This window comes from Syzygium oleosum, unplaced genomic scaffold, assembly GCF_021117445.2.
Source record: "Syzygium oleosum isolate NSW1041296 unplaced genomic scaffold, Sole_v2.1 Sole_v2.41, whole genome shotgun sequence".
Taxonomy (NCBI): Eukaryota; Viridiplantae; Streptophyta; class Magnoliopsida; order Myrtales; family Myrtaceae; genus Syzygium; species Syzygium oleosum.
Genome location: NW_026607525.1, coordinates 471,566 through 491,313, shown reverse-complemented (window position 1 = coordinate 491,313; position 19,748 = coordinate 471,566). Strand labels below are relative to the sequence as shown.

At 40.5% G+C, this 19,748-nt stretch overlaps 4 protein-coding genes and 1 non-coding gene across 8 annotated transcripts; 2 read left to right on the top strand and 3 right to left on the bottom strand.

Annotated features, from left to right (window-relative positions):
- The first annotated feature begins 684 nt into the window (after positions 1-684).
- On the top strand, positions 685-3,341 carry LOC115692915 (uncharacterized). The gene is made up of 2 exons (XM_030619900.2): positions 685-1,358; positions 2,434-3,341. The coding sequence occupies exons 1-2, from the start codon at positions 744-746 to the stop codon at positions 2,794-2,796; spliced, it is 978 nt and encodes a 325-aa protein (XP_030475760.1). The 5' UTR covers positions 685-743; the 3' UTR covers positions 2,797-3,341.
- Positions 3,342-3,442: 101 nt separating this feature from the next.
- LOC130134451 (uncharacterized) lies at positions 3,443-6,813 on the bottom strand. Of its 3 annotated transcripts, none has more exons than XM_056306107.1 (9): positions 6,641-6,806; positions 6,360-6,493; positions 6,056-6,116; positions 5,673-5,755; positions 5,265-5,303; positions 4,485-4,555; positions 4,281-4,395; positions 4,014-4,145; positions 3,443-3,673 (listed from the first exon to the last, which is right to left on the bottom strand). In XM_056306107.1, the coding sequence occupies exons 1-8, from the start codon at positions 6,684-6,686 to the stop codon at positions 4,077-4,079; spliced, it is 618 nt and encodes a 205-aa protein (XP_056162082.1). In that variant the 5' UTR covers positions 6,687-6,806; the 3' UTR covers positions 3,443-3,673; positions 4,014-4,076. The 3 variants fall into 3 exon arrangements, with proteins under 3 accessions (XP_056162082.1, XP_056162081.1, XP_056162083.1); XM_056306106.1 differs by having other exon boundaries at positions 6,602-6,787; XM_056306108.1 differs by lacking the exons at positions 3,443-3,673; positions 4,485-4,555 and having other exon boundaries at positions 4,054-4,145; positions 6,602-6,813.
- Positions 6,814-6,986: 173 nt separating this feature from the next.
- On the top strand, positions 6,987-9,506 carry LOC130136078 (protein BUNDLE SHEATH DEFECTIVE 2, chloroplastic-like). Of its 2 annotated transcripts, none has more exons than XM_056306110.1 (5): positions 6,987-7,125; positions 7,263-7,354; positions 8,169-8,232; positions 9,006-9,102; positions 9,239-9,506. In XM_056306110.1, exons 1-5 carry the CDS (start codon positions 7,068-7,070, stop codon positions 9,315-9,317), a joined length of 390 nt encoding a protein of 129 aa, XP_056162085.1. In that variant the 5' UTR covers positions 6,987-7,067; the 3' UTR covers positions 9,318-9,506. The 2 variants fall into 2 exon arrangements, with proteins under 2 accessions (XP_056162085.1, XP_056162084.1); XM_056306109.1 differs by having other exon boundaries at positions 7,003-7,125; positions 7,257-7,354.
- Positions 9,507-9,862: 356 nt separating this feature from the next.
- On the bottom strand, positions 9,863-9,935 carry TRNAR-CCU (transfer RNA arginine (anticodon CCU)). The gene has a single exon. It is a non-coding gene; the product is annotated as a tRNA-Arg (tRNA).
- Positions 9,936-10,798: 863 nt separating this feature from the next.
- LOC115692918 (heme oxygenase 1, chloroplastic) lies at positions 10,799-14,984 on the bottom strand. The gene is made up of 4 exons (XM_030619910.2): positions 13,942-14,984; positions 12,257-12,480; positions 11,340-11,447; positions 10,799-11,176 (listed from the first exon to the last, which is right to left on the bottom strand). The coding sequence occupies exons 1-4, from the start codon at positions 14,381-14,383 to the stop codon at positions 11,084-11,086; spliced, it is 867 nt and encodes a 288-aa protein (XP_030475770.1). The 5' UTR covers positions 14,384-14,984; the 3' UTR covers positions 10,799-11,083.
- Positions 14,985-19,748: the final 4,764 nt, after the last annotated feature.

Genomic DNA, 19,748 nt, shown 5'->3' with positions numbered 1-19,748 from the left:
ATATGTAATGTCCATGTTTTGTCATTCACAATAAGAGATATGACTAGTAAGGGTGTGCATCGGTCTTGGTCCAACCCAAGAATCACACCAGACCAAACCGAATTGGCCTATTTTGGGTGGTTCACGGGGGGAATGGGTCAGTTCCCGATTCCACGTAAGGGAACGGACTGCTCGGATTGGTCAAGATTTCTTTATTTTTTTCATCTATTTATTTTGAAGCAAATCATAATTAGTAAATTATTTTTTTCTTTTCCCTACTCGTAGAGAACAGAAGAAACTCAAAAAAGAAAAAGAAGAAAAAATCACTGGTTCCGGGACGAATCTTGGAACCAATCCGATTTTAGGACTGGGTGGACCAATTTCCGATTGCACAAACTGTGAACCGACCTTGCACGGTCTAATTTTAGGTTCCTAATCCGAAACCGATCACTCATAGTGGGTATTGGGAGTTTTCTACCTCTCTTTTTTTTTCATAAATCAAACCGCTCTATTCCCGTCTGCTTATTCACTTCTGAAAAGCTTGCGTAGAAGAATATTAAGAACTTTGATCCAAAGTCTAGAACAAACCAAACCAGTTTCGCTCTACCAACTGTAATCCAAAAGAAAAAGAGTAGAGTCTTTCCCAAGTTTAAGAGGCGCAGTGCGCAAGATCCAATCTTGAAATTTTCCCCCAGGAAACTCCTCCCCCCTGCAAGAGATCTCGCACTCACCCAGCCAAGATCCCCCTCCTCTCCCTCCCTCCAATGGCGAACGCATGGAGGAGGGACAAGCAGCCCCAGTTCCTCTCCTCCAAGTTCCTCTGCCTCCTCTTCTCCTCCTCTCTCCTCCTCCTCATCTTCTACTTCTTCTCCGTCCGACCCGCCAACCCTTTTCCCAATACCGCCCCTACCCTCTCCCCCAAGTCCCGCTTCTCCTCACCCTCCGCCATCTCCCCCTTCGACTGCTCCGCGTCGCCCCAGGCTCACCCCGTGATCGCCAACGTCGTCGAGGGCGTCAAGCACCGTTTCCTCTACTCCCTCTCCGACTTCGGGTCCCTCCCCGACAAGCCCCACAAGAACATCGTCCGGACCCTCAAGGGGAAGGCCTTCCGGCGGCCCGACATATCGGTGACGGTGCAGGAGCTGCTGGAGGGGTTCCGAGGCGAGGGCAGAGATGGGTTTTTCGTGGACGTGGGCGCGAATGTGGGGATGGCCAGCTTCGCCGCCGCCGCGATGGGGTTCAGGGTTCTGGCTTTCGAGCCGGTTTTCGAGAACTTGCAGAGGATTTGTGATGGGATTTGGATGAATCGGGTTGGGGAGCTGATGGATTTGTTCGAGGCCGCTGCGTCGGATAGGGTTGGGAACATCACATTTCACAAGGTGACGTCTTTATGCTTGTTGAGTTAGTTGAATTGCTCTTAAGTTTGAATTTTTTTTATCTGTATCATCAGTTAGTTTCGTTCTTAGAAAAAATGAAATGAATTTTATCTGCTGGCGGAGACTCTTGTTTCTAGGAGGCTAGTGAGGTTGGTGCATTTTCAGATTTTGTAGTTTATCATTCATCCAGTCAGTGTATATGTCACTTGAAAGAGTCTAGCCTAGGGGCAACATGGTTTGATTTGAATATGCATGTCATACAAAGGTTGAACTGATGGAGAGGTAAATTTCCTATCCAATAGGGTATCTGCTGGAACTTCTGTGGTAATGTCAATGGAAGGCTAATATAATATGGCTCCATTTGGCTTGGTTTGGTTTGGCCTAATAAAGGGGATGTAACGTGAGTGGTAGGCTTTGGCCCTCAATCTTCTGTAATGCCTTTGGAAAGAAAATTTCAATGCTTTGATGCATTCTGTGCATAAATGAAATTATTGAATTCGAAAAGACTTCAATGTGTGGCTAGAACTAGAAGATAGAGTGCATTTCGAACTATTTTACACTCTCAAAATGGTATTCCCTGTTTGCAAGTTCAACAATGAACGTCTTGAGCTCTCCTATTTTGAAATGACAATAATGGGCACAGTGTATCCATTGATGGGTACCAACATTGAAATTTTCTGTTTACATTGAAGCTGTGGACTAACAATTACAACGTTAAGAAATAAGGATGTGGTCTCTATAATACTCGCTGAACCCGTTAAGACTGAACGAGTATGCAGGTCGGTGCAAGAGAGACCATGGCACTACAGCGATGATGTAGGACTCTTGTGTTGCTTCATTCTAATAAAAAAAAAACTATATGTGTTTGAGTTCTATGATGAGATTGAAATGATAGGGAGGACAATTTGCATGAGCTCCTTCCAGTCCTGGATGTCATCTGATCCGATCATGTTTTGAGTTATGATACTGATGGAATCGTTCTTACTAGAACATTGAGAGTACAGTTATTCTTTTATTATTGGTATCTGGCTATGCTTTTTGCTGTGCTGATCATGTCTAGGCTGACTGATGATTTCAGTTGGTTGGTCGGCTCGACAACAGTGCTGTCTCAGCGGCCGGTGCCAAATTGGCATTCAAGTCCAATGAAGAAATAGAACTTCAAGTAAGGTCCATCCCACTGGATGAAGTGATACCGGACTCAGAACCCGTGCTTCTCATCAAAATTGATGTTCAGGGCTGGGAGCATCACGTTCTGAAGGGGGCCGTGAAGCTGCTGTCGAGAAAGGCAGGCGAGGCACCATATTTGATTTATGAGGAGGACGAACGGTTGTTGCAGGCAAGTAACAGCAGTTCCAAAGAGATTCGAGAATTTCTTCACTCTGTTGGGTATCGTCATTGCACCCAGCATGGTACAGACGCGCATTGCACCAAGAAAAGCTGATAGTGGATTAATTAAACCCTAGCCTTGTTGACGGAAGATCACTGAATCAAGCATGAAAAGGGACAGTTCTTTAGCAGACTTATTTGTGAGAGTTTTGCCTGTAAGAGCTACCCTCGGACAGAATTTCCACTCAGTTCCTAGATGGAGAATTAGATTTGGAATGTGTAATGAGACACAGCCGTCCATTGAAGGAGCCAGTTATTGAGCGAGGAAGCACAGATACTTTATGGTTTTCTTGTCGAGTATAGTTAGGGATGGATCTGTTTCTGTTGGATCCCCAACACCCAATTTGTTATCATGTTCATTTATTGCAATTCATACTTTGTATTTGTAACAAATGACCTTGCGATGTACGAGCGAATGCAGAATTAATTGTTGGCCAGACCTTACAGAGGCATATTCGACACCTTTTCACTTGTAGCCTGGTTTTTCCTGTGATTTTATTGCTCCATGAGAATGAAGCAGTTTGACCACAATTAGAATGTACTTACTGGTAGTCTGGTTTAATTGGTGAAGTATGTATACAAATTGACAGTTTCATGGTTTTTGAGTTTGTCCTTATACGTGAACGAGAAGAGAACATAGGATTCTCCATTTTACCAAAAATTCGGTCTCACGGCACCTCCATGAATAAAAAAGTTGGATGTGGATACGAGAAACGAGAGGACAGGATCCATGTAAACAATCAGAGGAGCGCTATAAATATACGGATTCCTTTCTCTTTTGTGATGTATAAAGGTACATAACCAATGCAACTCGAACTAGCTACTACCATTCTAGAAGAAAACATTCATAGGTACATATGCACACGAGAAAACTGTCTTGCACGTAATTCTCATAGTGAATCTTTGGTTAACCGAGCACTCTGAAACATTTCCTGCAAAAGAGAGAATCCCAGATGTCATGGGAGGAAAAGAATGACGTTTGTGCGACAATACTAATTACATTCAAATGGCACCGGGTGACTCAAATAATTCCATTAGCAAAGAAAGCCTCTGGGTTAATGCAGCATAAAGTCAATAACATGGCCAAATAAATATCTTTTCTAAGAGATTGATGATGAAAGACAATCAAGATAGTCTCAAAACTTCCAAAATCACAATGAAGAAGCTAGCAACCAAAAGAGTGAAGAAATACAGCTGCTACAGAATCCAGAAAGACATGACTCGTTCTTGGATTTGACAAACTTTGACAATTTTTAGTATGTAGTGCAATACCTCGTCAATTTAAAGTCCCACATGATATGGCATGGCTTGATTTTGGCATAAACTCTATTAGCATTATTTTGGCCCACTTGTTTTCGAAGGACCAGCTCTCTCCACCATGACATCATATAGTTGCTTCCCATTCTGATATTTCAAGGAAAATAGTCATAGATTAGATTTCGAACCTTCACTGGCTCCACAACCTAAAAGCAGTGAGAAGCTGAACAAGATGCTGCATGGTTTTGCAGCAATTGCAATTTACTTATATCTTTTACTTACAAAAATTACTGGAAAGAAATGCACTTGTCCCTCGGGTTTTGTTTGTGTCTCTTTGAAGTACACAAGGATAGGAAAATTTGGCCACCAGAGCTCCCAATTCACAAAGGTGGAGTATCTGAAGAGATGCAGAATGCAAAGCAGCGGCTTCTATTATAACAGGAAGGAGTTTTTTTTCCCAAGTTATTGGAGCAACTAAATACTTACTTCCACCGATTTTCCCCCCCTACAAAGACATTTTCACCTGATTCTTGAAGCTCCTCTCCAACTTTCACCTCCTAAGATTATGAAATATTATAGCACCATGCGGTGAATTTATGCAACCAGTAAGTTATGTCATGTTTCTTATAAAATCCAAAACCCATGAAACCAGGGAGCTGGGTAGCCTAAAATTACTTTGAGTCAATCTCATAGCATATGACTTGACAAGAAGAATCATCCTCCTGTAACAACTAACTGATCTTTTTGAGATTTTGAAATGAAGGGAAATTCTTTAGGGTGGTCATGGCTCAAGCTAAAGTTACTATGACATGGCTCAAAGCCTTAAACTACACTTACTAAGACATAATATGAGTAATGGAAGAATTCCGGAAATAATGAAAGTAAACATACGATGGAAGAAACTAGTGAATCATGGTATTAAACCATCTTCAGATTCCAATTGTTCCATAATAGGTGGAGTCAGTTCAGATTGACACATCAGCTCAAAGTACTCTCTAACTGAGGATGATCTTAAATAGAGAATTACAAAAGCAGCAGCTTCAGCTTCCAGAATTACAATCGCCAAGGTCCACCTTGAACCTTTTAAGTCAAAATAGTGAAGGGCCAGAACCATGCTTGAGTGCAAAAAATTCAGACAATAGAGATATAGGTCAGGAGAATCTTCTTCTATCACAATACACATAGAGACAAGAACACTACATTAGTTTTCTTGTCAATTAGCTCATGCATGAATTGCACACTTGCGATGAAGATCGATAAACGTACCAGAGCCTCATTATCAAAGACAAATCTCACTCTAGTAGTCTGGATCAGAAGGGGAAGAAAGAAAATAGAGTCAGCATTTAGGCAAACTAAATCACAATTCGCATTGATTAATAAGCAGACATTGTCGAAGGAAACTCAGAATCTTTAACTAGTTATTGACTAAGGAAGCAAATTTGGGTGGCATGTCAGACAAGAATTTTCTACTACACTTTAAAACCTACATGCAAATATTGATCCTTAATTATGGGTGAGGATCCTCTACTACTTGCTGTGCTCCCCTTGATGTCTCAACAAATTTCAACCGTTGATAAAAGTCTCATTTTCATAAATCATTGGTTGAGATTTATTGAGGCACCGGGGGGAGCACCGTACCGGTAGAGAATCCATATGCCTTAATTGTAACATCACCTGAAATAATAAGAGCAGACCAAGTAGACCAACAGGGGCAGCAGGTAACAGATTATTTGTATAGGCTAATCCACCAGCCATACCTGATTCAAATCAACATTCCTGTTAGCTTCTTCGTCGCCGTTTGACCATTTAGCAACTGATCTATTTTTTCTTAATGACAGTATATATGAACATCCAAGCAGCGAATTCTAAAGATTTGGAAAAATGAAACAGTCAAGATTGGTTCAGTAGCCAGTATGATAAGCCCCAGATCAAATATTACGACAGGAGGATTACATACTTCTGAAGGTTCACCTGAATCATCCTATCACAATTAAGTTTGTGGAGAGCGAGTAGAAGCAAACTTCAACGTGAGAAAAGCAATGTTATAGGGCACTTACCGAGTAAGACAATCGGTATTCTATAATCAGGGTCAGGAACTACAGTCTCTCTCTGGGTGACCTTCCTCCCAAGCCGTCATACATTACAATGACCAACTGTATCAGGCCATAGCTCCCCGAAGAGCTCCAAATTCACAAGTATCAAAATTACCAAAACAGTTAAAGACAAGCCCTTTTCTTGTACATCACAACAACGAGTCCACCCAGCAAAACAACATTATTGTGCTAAGCCAAGTTTTGAACGCAAAAAGACTGAATTCAAGATATGACAACAGACAAGAAGAGGCGAAGAAGAGCAACCAACCACGGAGGCAATCTCAAGGCGTCCTCTCGCGCTGCTGCTGATTTCCCTCCTCACAAGATTGGCTTTGGAAAGCAACTCGCCATGAAATGAGCTCCTGGAGCTCCTAACGCGGAACCCACCAGTGTCTCCTCTATCTGTTCAAAATGGCGCATGTTAGAGACCACAAGAAGCTGTTCCTCAATCCCAACGAAAGAAGCACAGCGAATCAACAGCAAATAGCTCAAAAAGGTGAGCTTTTGAACCTTCAAAAACTGTAAATGAACGAGCTTTGATTTGCTTACTTCTTGACGGGAGGAAGAGACTGGTGGACAAGAGAGCGCTTGCCATACTCTCTCTCTCTCTCTCTCTCTCTCTCTCTCTCTCTCACCTGTTTTACAAATAAAGAAGAAAATTTGAGCTCTGGTTCTGCAAGCGCAAGCGAACCACTGCACCCCCAAAAAAGAAAATGTTTTCGCTGCAGACAGTGGAATATTACCCTTAACCCCCTCTACTCCAATTACTGCTTGCCATGGGTGTGGAGGGTATTTCGGTAAGTTTATGTTTGTGGTTGTCCCCATTCTTGAAACCACGAGCGCCTTATCCTGGGCATTAGCGGCAAAAAACCTCGGCTGCTCTGTTATTTTCATCTCCTCTCGTTTTTTAGGTTGAGTTCTCCCGGTTGTACACGGTCCAACACAAGCACGAGGGAGCTTGAGCATCCTCTTTGACATGGCGAATTCTCTATGCTTTGCTCCGACTTGTTCTGTCCGGCCTCCACCCAGAGTGGGTACTTCCTCTTCCTCTCTTCCTCATCCTCCTGTCCTATGTGGACGTGACATTGAATTCTTGATTTTCTTGTTTGTCAAATCTTGAGTTGACATTCGATCTTTTTTCTGTTTTGCGGGGTGGGCGTTGCAGGAGCAGTGATTGGCTATCCGGTTGCTGGGAAAGTTCTGAGAGTCAATGATGCGTGTATTGGGACTAAAACTGCAAGATTTCAGTCTCTGGAAGTCAAGGTGATAGCTTCTGATGCTAATCTTTCTTCTTGAATTGTGGTGACTTTAGTATATGGGAGATGAGGGGTTTTGATGCTGAAGCAAACGGATGAATTGTTTGATGCATTAACTTCTTGGGTGTTTAGTGATGAGACGACTCTGAGTTGGACCATACCAAATGAGGGTGCGATTTCCGCGAGCTTTTTGGAAATCACCTTTCTTGGACATCCCCTGCAAATTATGTAACCTGTGCTTGGGCGATTATGTAATCCATGGGCAACAGGGGTGGATTGTATCGATCTTTCATTTGGTTGTGAGCAATTTGTAGTTGGGAGAAGTTCCTTGGAAGTTTATCGGGTGGCTATAACTTCGTGCAAGAAATCAAGCTGGATTACGCCACAGTGACAGTGAAAAGTATTGCCCCATTGATATTCTGGCTATTTGAATGGTTTGTACAACATAGAAGGATTAATCACATGATTGTTAGCTTGAACAAGAGGGCAAATATGGAGAAATAACCTTTCACAACAAAAGTAACATGTAAAATGGATATTCGTTAGATGAGTCTTGTCAACAAGTGGCCCCAGAGCACTTGTTCACCATACTTAATAAGGAAACATCTTTACTTTCAATACACTGATTACACACAACACAAGAAAGATAGTGGATTGGAAATGACAAATTTTCTTCATTGAGGTGTTTTGACAAGTGACGTGAGGGCACTTCTCAACAAAATCCTTTTTGAATGACCATTTTGAATTTGTACGTATTGAGTTTGTTCTCCATGATTGTTTTTTTGTTTCTTTGGCTTGAACATTGTCTCGTGGTTTTACAGGCTGCAGAGAATAGTCCAGGCACGAAAACCCGAAGCATTGTTTGTGCTAATTGTGATGGAAATGGTAATGGCCAAGTATTGATTCTTGAATACTGTTTACTGACTCCTAAATTTTGTCGTAATGTTCAAGACTAGCTACATTCTGCATAAAATCACAATGAGTGCTCTCCACTATTCACATCCACTATTGTAATACTATGTTATACACTGCCGATCTGTATACTGTGATGTAATATTTTGTACCTGACATGAACATTCTTTGCTGATATGCACATTTATGAGCTTATTGCTCCTGATACACAAATTATATCCATTGTATTACATGATATCTGAAGCATTGAATAGTAAGCTTTCCTTTTGGAGTATGGCCTGTAATTTTTAACACGATGTTAAGATTTCCTCTGTGCTTATATGGCAAATTCTTATGATAAATGGACCATCATACAAGTGTTTTTCTACTTGTTCCACTGCTCAACATGAAAAAAGTCCTTGAAAAAAAGAGTCCCTTTGAGATGCAACATAGTTAGGGAGAAATGCACTCACATTTAGAGACAAGGCAAACTGTTTTCTTGGTTTCTCTCATCTTCCATCAATTGGCTGTCGTTATGGTCGAGGACGAGCTTTCAGAAATATTCAGAAAAAAAATTCCGAGGAAGTGGCATCTGGTGTCTCTATTTGTTTAGTTCATCTGATCATAGAAACTTGAAACTTGTCTACTTGGATGATCATTTTCTGTGCAAAAATGTCGGGCTTGCTTTATTACCAAGTGCTAGTATTCTAGTGGGATGCAGCGCGGTATTTGGAATAGAAGATTTTGATTTTCCTCCGTGAAACCAGGTGCAGTGCAGTGTTCCCAATGTGAAGGGACTGGAGTAAACTCTGTAGACCACTTCAACGGACAGTTTAAAGCCGGCGCGATATGTTGGCTTTGCAGGTACTTGAGCAATCTCTCTCTCCCATATGTTTAGTCACGGTACCGATTTGCTTATGGCCAGTTTTAGCAATAACTTTTTCTCTTTCCTTTTACCCTCAATTCATGATGTGGTTTTAACTTCGAATTTGTTTTGCAGAGGCAAAAAGGAGATGTTGTGCGGGGACTGCAACGGAGCTGGTTTCCTCGGTGGATTCATGAGCACATTCGACGAATGAATTTCTTCTTTTTCACTAAATTCATTATTTTCGGTAATGTGCATGAGCCTCAGAATACAATTTCCCTTCATAAGGATAGTATGCAATGTGCTGTTTTGAAGTCCTGATAGGAGAAGGATGATGTCTGTTCTGTAACAAATACATTCAGTTCTTTAGTGTTCTCAGATAAGCTTATGTGGAAGAGGTATTGATGGAGTGGTTAAGGCACGACAAGACTGGAACATATTTCTTTCGAGCCGATGTGATCGGCAGCGTTGAGTTGACATCCTGTCGTGGTTCGAGAAGAGACGCCGATCTTGCAATCGCATCCTTGTCGCTGGTCATAGCAAACCCTTCTTGGGCCAGTCCTCGTCCATCAGTCTTGGCCATAATTCTCAAGCTTGGCAATCCGAAGCTCCAGCGTTGCGAGCTCCATGCCTTTTCTACGCACAGTCACACAGACGCAAATCATTAACAAGCATAAAAGTGAAGAAAATTTGAAGGGGAATAACGGAAGTAAAAAAAAAAACATGGCCATTCTCATGATAAGAAAATGGAGTAGAGTTCGCGCCAGGTAGGGGTCGAACCTACGACTTTCTGCTTAGGAAACAGACGCTCTATCCACTGAGCTACAGGCGCTGGTTTTGAAACTTCCATACTAATATTCTATTCTTCAATCAGTCTCTTACGAAGCACCTGATAGTGACAGGAAGAAAGGATAGGGACCTGCACGATTCGATTGTACTCGAAAATGTCTTTTGGGGAACTTGGTGAATCTATGTTCGTCATAAGCTGACTCGCCATGGTTTCGAATGAGACCGAAGTGAACTGTTCCAATTTCAGTTCTTGGTTTTTCCATCCTTATTGATTATCCTCAAGTACTAGAAAGTAAAAATGATATTTACAAATAGATTGTCACGTTCAGATCAAGGAAGCATATAGTGCTAACGATATCGATGATAACAATAAAATTTTGATTCTATTTGAATCTTTTCAATTGTTTCCACGACTACCGTCCTATCTATGTTGAAACCCCAAATGGACCCACCATCCTGAAATGACTCGAACCATCTCGAAATTCCAATTTGTTTGAATTCGATTAGGCTATTTCGATGAATCTCTTGTGGACAGTCATATGGTAAAATAATGGCTCGATAAGATGCAATCAGCTTCTAAAGCGCACTAAGCTGTTTTGAAGCCTCTTTCTAGTGGACATACGTCATGAAGACTCGTCTATGTTGCGTTCGTGACATGACTCGACCATAACCTCCTCACTGTGCGACCCATCAAAGACTCGGCCTTGTCGGAAAAGGGTTCGGAACGAGGCAGGAGTTTAGGAGGTTAGGGTTCAACCCTAACAAGAACATAACAGGCACAGTAACACTTCGCACAGTCAGTGTTCCAAGAAACTGCATCCTAAATGCCAATCAGATACTCCATCAATAACAAACACTCCACACGCTAGTATACATCAATGTAAAGTTAAGGGGCAAAACCATTCATAAACGAAATCCATGTCTCCCGCATATAGGGAGACATTAGCTTCATAAATCAAGAAAAGATTAGCCAAGTTTTTCAATGTGAAAAGTTATGTACAGCAGAACCTTATGCTCCGCGTGAGGAAAAGAATTCAGGGGTCACATTTGACAGGTTAAAACCAACAAATCCAGGGACTTGCTTGCGGTTTGCAAAGAAATTGTGCAGGGCCAAACACAAATGTAAACTGTCAGGCTTTTTGCCCCATTACTTACAACAGATCGGTACAACATTTGGTTGTCATACGCGCATCACAACAGTATCAGACGAAGAATGTCGCCAGAGTACTTGAATGATTTCTCAGTCTCTTCCAAGCAATGGTTCTTCTCCTCTCTGGTCCAGCTCTGGCAACACCACATGTGAAATTACACGTTAAACACCGAAACAAGTAGTTTACAAGTCAAAACCATGGAACTAAATTTTTCATTTGAATATATAACAGCGGAGACCATTTACAGATCTAGTCTCATAAATAAACGATTTAGATGAAGAGTGCCGAGGAATTACTTCAGAGACTTTGTTCAGCTTGTCCCTCACATTCTGCAATAGTTGGGGAAGTTCACCATCCCACTTATAGAACTCCAATTCCTTGTTATCAAGTATCTTTTCAGCCACCTAAAAGAAGATTAAATTTACAGATGAATGAAATGTCACTTCCGTAAGCAGATCGAGAATATAAAAGATACTCCAGAAAAGTCGGAAGATGCTCAGGGAAGTAGACAGCAGGGTAGGATAACGATGCCAATGAATCTCGAAAAGTTTTCGTAAAACCAATCCTTTCTCTGAGTGAAGGACGGGTTATCTGTCACTCACCTCCTTCCGAATTGCCTTTGACATGGCATATCAGATATAGATAACTTTTTATACTTTTAGATGGATGAATTGGGTCCCGGCAGATTCTATAAATAAAAAAGATTCGCTTTATACTTTTGGCGCAGTTGAAAGATGCTCATCGAGGTAACTGCTTTTTTGACAGACTATAGATTCTCTCTTTGTGGATGAGCTCTTAGGGGCTTGGAATTCTATATATGGCTTTGGCAACCCCCTGGTGCCTCTCTACAAAATTATATTTAATGATCAAAGAATAAATTGCCTATTGCCACCTAATTCTAATTCAACATTGTACAACACATTCTCCATAGGATCCAAGAAAAAGATGAGAAATTTAAAAGACCCACAACGCATAAGAATAAGCACAGCTTTCAATATCCACGTAAAGGAGGGGGAGGCAGAATGGTTGAGTATTCGGTGGCATTCATAATCTTTAAGCTAACATGCAATTTAGTTTCTTCTGTTTGGACTAGCCTCGAGACAGCATATTTGACCTCTTCGAGTATGAAGAATATCCATCTAATACACTGATTTATGCACAAATGAATTGAAACAGAAATAAACCGATTGATTTCAAAGCCTTAGGGCTTTACCTTTTTCCCAATCATCCGACCACCAGCACTGTGGGCAAAGTAAACATTGTAGAAGTGACAGATGAATGCTTGAGGATCTGTCTCAGACAATTCTTTGAGATAACGGGCATATGTCACCCCGGGTGAAGAAGGTTCAGGAATGTTATAACCTTGCTCTTTGAACCACTCCAGATCCTTCGCCAGTTTTTCTGACCTCTCCAAACCAGTATTTCTGAACTCAGCATCTATACTCAAAACAATTCAAAGATTCCTATTGGCTCAGGGTCATGACTAAGGTCAAGATAAATGCACACGGAAAGGAAAAACAGGTGCATATGTATGTCAACAAAGGTCAGTCCTAATTTCTAGCATTTAGCAGGTTGCAGTGAATTCATAGTGTCCTAAATATAGGTAAAGTTTATTCTCAAGTCACAAAATTAAATAAAGACCAAGTGGATTTGTTTTTTCTTTTCTTTTGGGAGAAAGTTGAAAAACTAAGGACTTGTTCCGAAAGGATCCTGGAAATTATGCACAGAATATGTTTGAAGTTCAAGCACCAGAAGAACAGTTTTCAAGCAGATTTTCAACGAAGAAAATGCAACAGCCAGATAATATTCTGATTCCACAGAACTAGTTGTTTAGAATGAGGACCGTGTTACATAATACTTCTTCGCATTCGTGTCTACAACCTAGAACAAGAATAGGTAGATAAAAATCAGAGAAGTTATTTTGCTAATCACGTGTTAAGAGTACAAAGTACCCCCCCCCCCCCCCTTCTTCGTTTCCCCAAAAAACAGAAGCAACTCCCAATTAACAAAGTGATAATAATAAACAAGCACATTTGAAAAGCCAATTGCAGCATTCTCACATGGAAAAGAAAATGGTTCGAGAACCAAGAATCCAACATCCTAATTCTACGTTCCTTTAAGATCCTAAATCACAATAGACCAGCTTTGGCTGGCAATAGACACAAAATGGCATTACTAATATCTGAGCACTAAATGTGGACTGCAATGCAGAGGAGTCCTACTTCTGAATGAAAACAAGAGGTTTGATGCTGCTTTATCTGCTGCCAGCAATATACTATCAAAAGAGCTGCAAATCTAAAAAAAAAAATTTAAACCGAGAAGAACATTTAATGTGCATGACCTTGCAGGAAGAAATCCCCCATCACACACAAGAAAAGAAAAGGACAAGCTTTTGAACAAGTTCATCCAATGCACGCATTCGCTAAATTCGTCAGGCAGAAAGAAACGTGCCATTGCGTGTTTCAAACTGTTAAGAGACTCGATCATTCCTCCTCTGCTAAGACTACAACTTTTTCGCACCATAATTTTCAAACAATGACTAGTTGCAGCAATAAGACACAGAAGCAAGAAAATGGCAAGGCACACAAAGAAACTCAGAAAGGAGCGACACCTTTTTCTGCTAGGAGGGAAACCACTAATCCTCCTTCAGGATAAAAGGAAAAACTATCCAACAATCATCCGTATCTGAGATTAGCTTGACATCTAAACAGCCATATATCTCTAACAGGTCCATCTCACCATATCAAAAGCATCATCCAACCACTCAAAACCAGCATCCCAATAATCATAAGTCATCACAACCACACAAAATCAATGAGACCTGATCATAACACCAAAAGACAAACCAAGAACCAATGACAACCCCAAAGAAACCGCGAACAAATCAACCATACTCACAGAAAGGGAAAGCAGAATCCTCCACAATCCTCTCAAGCGTATCATACACCAACTTGCTGTCCACCAGGAACTTCAAGTACCCATCAACACTCGGTTCCCACTTCGCCACCGACCTCTCCTCGGGCTCCTTCACCTCCTTCTCTCCTTCCTTGGCCTGATCCCTCGTGTGCAATTTCATGGCCACAAACCTCATCTCCTCCACAAACCCCTTCGCCTCCCCGGGGTACCTCTTCTTCGGCTTCTCCGTCGTCGTCGCCGCGACGACCACCGCCTTCGGGGGCATCTTCGCGACTCTGCGAACCGCCCGAAAGGACCCTTTTTGCAAGAAACTAGTCCCTAGGCTAGCGTTCGCGAGGGGAAAGAGAACCTGGGCAGGAGGCGATTTCAACTGGGTGTTGCTTAAGAAGCAGGTGGAGTGAGGCGCCGGGGTTAGAGAAGCCATTGACGCTGCCAGAGAGATGGAAGAGTGTACGGTACCCCAAGCGGGAAATCAAACAACAGAGAGAGAGAGAGAGAGAGAGAGAGAGGGTTCACGCAAGTCTGGGAAGAAAGCGTTGATGGGTTTGGCTTGGAACGAGGCTGCAAGAGTAATCTTCAAGACGGGAGGGGGCACAGGCTGTATGATACTGCAGTACAGATTATGGGCAATAAAAGAATGGCAAGACAACGATGGGTGCTGGGCTGTAGGGGATATTATATTGCCCTGCCGTATGGGTGGCGTGCGAGCTTTATCTGGAAGCTCCCATGACTCGCTCTGCGTATCAAGAAAACGCAAACGGGGAAGCGGTGGCGCGAGGGGGAGGCCGCCGAAGGGAGGGAGTGAACAAGAACTCACGACGGTCGGCGCGGGGCGAAACACAGAAAGCAGACAAGAACTCGAGATTACGAGGCCTTGGTCTTGGTTTTGGGATTTCGCAAGTTGTGGTTTCTTGGGTGAGATTTCGCTTCGGGCGATGCGAAGAGGAAACGTGTGGAACTGTTTTGTGTGGCAACTTTCCAACGTTTCGGTTCCGTGGGAGGACAAAGAACAAAAAGAGGAAAAACGAGAAAGAGGCAAGGAACTCTGTCGAGCATGGGCCCAAACATATATCATCCTAAGAACCAGCTACTTCGTATCAAATTAGCTTTTTTTTCCAAGAGATTATCGACGTTTTCGATGAACCTCTCAATAGCTCGTATCGTGTTTGCTTAACCGAAGTGATTTTTGGCTCCGATTGTTTCACTGGAGATGAATTATTTGAAAAATATATTCCTGAAAAATAATTGCCCGTACCCTCGAAATAATTAGTCAACGAAAGCTATTTTGATTACCGATAGCAATTTATATCTAAACATTTTCATGGACGGCGAGAATCGATATGAACATTACTTGAACGAATATGAGACCCTTGAAGTTTATGCCTAGAAGTCGTCTCTTCTCGACCTCTTGATTGAAAAACGACCGGTTGATTGCTGGCGTGGTGGGCTATAAGTATGGGTCGATAATTTGACATCGGAAATCTTCTCTTGAATCATGTCTTCTGTTAATTACTTTTGTATGGTTGTAAAATTCTACCATGCCCTCATGACAAGTTTTAGGACTTCCCGTACATATATACTTGCCAGCTATTTCATAACAAAATTTTGCCATGTTCCCTCTTGTCACTAATTCTGAAATAAGCGTTAACAGTTTAGTGATAGACGGGTCTAGCTTTTCTTCAAGAGATTATTATAACAATGAACCTCTAAACCGCTTGTATTGTGTTTGCTTAATTGAAGCAATTTTTGTTTCCGATTGTTTTGCGAGAGATGAATTACTTGTAAAATAATTTTCCTAAAAAAACGTTTGCTCGTGTTGCTTGAAATAATCAGTTGAAGAAAACTGTTTTGATTATCGACAGCAATTTATGTCTAAACATTTTCGCAGACAATGAGAATCGATCTAAACATTCCATAAACGAATTTGGGAACCTTAAAGTTTATGCCTAGAAGTTGCCTCTTCTCGACCTCTTGATTGAAAAACAATCCGTTGATTGCTGGTGTTGCAGCGGTGTTGTAGTGTGGTTGGCTCTAAGGCTGCGCATGGCAACTTGCCAAATAGTGTTTAATTCTGTTCTTTTGTTCCCAGAATCAGTTTGGGAATAGAAATCCGTTTGTTTAATTTTTTGATTCTGGACACAAATTCTTGCAAATTTGTGCCCAGAATCAGTTGTGGAGTAGAATCAAGAATAAAAAAAAGTAGCTTCTTGATTCTGGGAACAAAAATGAGAATCAGTTTTTTTTTTCTTCTTCTTTTTCTTGATTTTTAATGTAGCTTCTAATGTCCGGCGCGAGGGCCACTCTCGCCGTATCTAGCGAGATTAAAATATTTTAATAAAAAAATATTATTAATAAAAAAAATTTTACCAGCCATGGCAAAAAAAATTTTCAATAAAAATATTTTTTATTAAAATATTTTAATAAAAAATACAAAAATATATATATTTTACCGGCCATGGCCAGCGACCAGGCCATGGCAAAAAAATAAAAAAAATAATTTCAATAAAAATATTTTTTATTAAAATATTATTAATAAAAAAATATTTTGCCGTCCATGGCGAAAAAAAAGAAAAAAATATTTTCAATAAAAATATTTTTTAGTAAAATATTTTAATAAAAAATTATTTATAAAAAAATATTTTACCGGCCATGGCCAAAAAAATAAAAAATCATTTTTAATAAAAGTATTATTAATAAAAAAATATTTTACCAGCCATAGCCAAGAAGGAGGAGAAGAAAAAAAGTAAAGAAAAAAAGAAAGAAATATTAAAATATTTAAAATATTATTAATAAAAAGAAATTTTATGCCGTTACCAAACGCATTTCTGTTCTTTTATTATTTCAGGAATGGAAATTTTGAGTCGTTACCAAACGCCTTCAAATGCTCAGAATCAATTCCCGAGCACAGAATAAAAAAGAATTATTTCTGAACAGAATCAGTTCCCGGGCACAGAATCGTTGCCATGCGCACCCTAAATATGGGCTGATAGTTCATGAATGCAAAGGTCACAAAATTCGGCTGCGTCTCGGTCCTAGTAGGTATATCTCACTTCCACTAAACGGGCTGTGCCACCTCTAACACTTCGGTGAAAACTATTATCGAACGAGAAAACTCGTTTATCATGGAAGAGGAAATTTGGAGAGGTGAAATTTGATTCTTTCACGTGTTTACTGGGCGGATTGATTGGCTAATTATGATTTGAGCCGGAGCACACACCAAAGGATCTAGAATCACTATTATAAGCTGATCAATGTAGGAAGTTCTGATATTCGTAGAGTCTGTTTATGCAACTTTGGCTTTTGGCCCTCCTTTTGCTACCCGAGAAAAGATGTAACACAACCTTAAACTTTGCCTCATCGTGGATGAAGCTTCCTCTTAAGTAAGAGGTGAAATTGCTTCGTCTGAGGCCACGTTCGGATATCGGCATCCCCTGAACGTTAAACACAAAGAGGGTATTCCGTTTTCTTGGAGATGAAAAAGATTCAAATTAGGGAAATTGGACATGCGGGTACCGGCACGTTAAATAAAAAAATGCAGTCATGTCAGCCCGCCAGGTGTATATACTTAAACAGGCAGAGTGGCCCTAGTAGGAACTTCGGCTCTTGCTCATTAGTGAGGAAACATAATTAAGTACACAACGTTAATATCTGTCTTGAGACTCGAGTATAGCTTGCTTAATTAGCATAGAGACCCAAACCTGTCTCATCAAAGCAAACATCGAAAGTCACAATGCTAAGATTTCAAGGCCGGTAATTTGTACTGCATCTTAAAGAAGGGATTTTTGTCGAATCGATGAAAAAAAAAAGAAATCAACTCGTTACACACTTGCAAGTTTGATTAAAAGATGTGATGCTAAAAAAGAAAAATATGGAAAACGGTGTTGATGGAAGATAGAGGTGGTTCAAGCTTTGTTCAGCACAAATGGGAAGGTTTGATACATGCCTAACTTAAATATAGCAGCATTAGTCCTAAACATCGTGTTTGGTCAAGGGAATTCTACGGGCGGACGAAGGATTTTAGACGCGCGTCTTCCTTGAATAGAGAAAAAGAGATGGAGGGAGAACAAAGGAAAGGATCGAACGGATCCATAGCGCGTGTTTCGAATCCTTCTGGATCCGTCCGAATGCGGAGGCGATTTGGGCGGAATCAATCGAATTCATATTGTCAATGAGTAATTGCTTCTCTCTTCTCGCTCGCATCGCTCGGTGCTTATGCATTTCTTTCCGTTCGTTGCCACAATATAACTCGATCGCTCATTCTTGTTTTTTGGCGAGGGTAGTTTTTCGAAGGGGCGATGACACAAACAGTCCCTCAACTTTGGCCCAATGTGCAATTTGATCCTTGAACTTTTAATTTGTTCAATGTAGTCCCTGAACTTTAGTTTAAGATTCAATGTGGTCCATGAACTTTTAATTTGTTCAATTCAGTCCCCGAACTATATGAAAATGTTCAATGTAGTTTAGGAAATGAATTGAAAATTTACCAAAAGTTCAAGGATGACATTGAACAAATTAAAAGTTCAAGGACTACATTGCACATTGGGTTAAAGTTCAAGGATTACATCGAACAAATTAAAAGTTATGGAATCAGATTATATATTGGGCCAAAGTTCATGGACTGTTTATGTCATTTATCATTTTTCGAACGGGCTTGGGAATGAAAAGGGGGCTCTTAGATTCGAGTTTAATGCGACTTTCAGAAGCGCAATGCGTTACTTGACTTGGTTCGTGGGGGCCTCTCTTGTTTTAATGGGCCGATGCTGCAGCACATGATCGAGCAATATGAGGTTATAATGAATGAATTGGGCTTGGTCATGACATCCAAATGATTCTAATTGGAGAGCTCTCTCCAACCACTCTAATCGATGAATTTACAAGCACGGATATCGTTCGCGTTTAAGTTTGGTACAGTCTGCATGTAGGCGACGTTCATAATTCGTGAGCTGGCATGATTGGAGGGAGTTTCTCGTTGGAGGAAAATTCTGTAATTAATAAAAGTAAATCAAGATAGGTGTAGACTATACAAGTACCTCCTCTCATTTGATTTTGGAGTCTCAAGTGACTAAGGATGCAAAAAAACAGAGCACAGTTTTCACATCAATCATAGTTTTTCTCTTATAAATGAAAAAACTGCTGGCTCTAACGACCCTCTTTGGATAGGCATTGTTGAAAGTTAACCAAAACGTCATCATACCACAGGAACAAACTGCGAATTGTAATGTCATGCTCGTGCGGTAAGTCATACATTGATTACTTTAACACTAGTTATGTTGCCCCGTGCTTTGCACGGTTTTCTTCATTTTAATCAATGTAAATCAATAACCGATACATTACATAAATCAGAAAATTATATGTCATTCGTTTTGTTAAAAGCAGTTCTCTGCCCATGCATTGCATGATTGTAATTTCCTCTTCTTCTTTTTCGGTAAATCGCTATTTTAATTTCGAGTTTCGTTTATTCTGGTTTGAACGTGTGCCTGAGATTTAAAAAAATATTTCCCAATGTTCTCTTTTCATTTTGGTGAGATATTCAAACAAAGAGCAAATTGATTAATATGAAAACGGCAAAGTAATATTATAGACGTACTACAGATTTCGAATGCTGAAAATCTACCCATCTTGCTGGACTTCAATTAGAAGACCCATATGACCACAAAAAACAAAAAAAAAAAGAAGAGAAATTAGAAGACCCAATATTTTTATTTTTATTTTTACCGAATTTTCTTTGTATTTATAATCATGGCCGTATAAAAAAAGGATACTTTAATCTCATTTTTTAAACCATCTTT

What these genes read in the sequence shown, in the direction of transcription:
- LOC115692915 (XM_030619900.2), top strand. Translation starts at nt 744, where the DNA reads ATGGCGAACGCATGGAGGAGGGACAAGCAGCCCCAGTTCCTCTCCTCC. An exon ending in GGAACATCACATTTCACAAG is followed by an intron (nt 1,359 to 2,433) that starts GTGACGTCTTTA and finishes TGATGATTTCAG; the next exon opens with TTGGTTGGTCGGCTCGACAA.
- LOC130134451 (XM_056306106.1), bottom strand. Translation starts at nt 6,686, where the DNA reads ATGGCAAGCGCTCTCTTGTCCACCAGTCTCTTCCTCCCGTCAAGAAGT. An exon ending in AATACCGATTGTCTTACTCG is followed by an intron (nt 5,756 to 6,055) that starts GTAAGTGCCCTA and finishes GATTTGAATCAG; the next exon opens with GTATGGCTGGTGGATTAGCC. An exon ending in TCTTTGATAATGAGGCTCTG is followed by an intron (nt 4,556 to 5,264) that starts GTACGTTTATCG and finishes TCATAATCTTAG; the next exon opens with GAGGTGAAAGTTGGAGAGGA.
- LOC130136078 (XM_056306109.1), top strand. Translation starts at nt 7,068, where the DNA reads ATGGCGAATTCTCTATGCTTTGCTCCGACTTGTTCTGTCCGGCCTCCA. An exon ending in TTCAGTCTCTGGAAGTCAAG is followed by an intron (nt 7,355 to 8,168) that starts GTGATAGCTTCT and finishes GTGGTTTTACAG; the next exon opens with GCTGCAGAGAATAGTCCAGG. An exon ending in GCGATATGTTGGCTTTGCAG is followed by an intron (nt 9,103 to 9,238) that starts GTACTTGAGCAA and finishes TTTGTTTTGCAG; the next exon opens with AGGCAAAAAGGAGATGTTGT.
- LOC115692918 (XM_030619910.2), bottom strand. Translation starts at nt 14,383, where the DNA reads ATGGCTTCTCTAACCCCGGCGCCTCACTCCACCTGCTTCTTAAGCAAC. An exon ending in GTCGGATGATTGGGAAAAAG is followed by an intron (nt 11,448 to 12,256) that starts GTAAAGCCCTAA and finishes ATCTTCTTTTAG; the next exon opens with GTGGCTGAAAAGATACTTGA. An exon ending in AGCTGAACAAAGTCTCTGAA is followed by an intron (nt 11,177 to 11,339) that starts GTAATTCCTCGG and finishes TGGTGTTGCCAG; the next exon opens with AGCTGGACCAGAGAGGAGAA.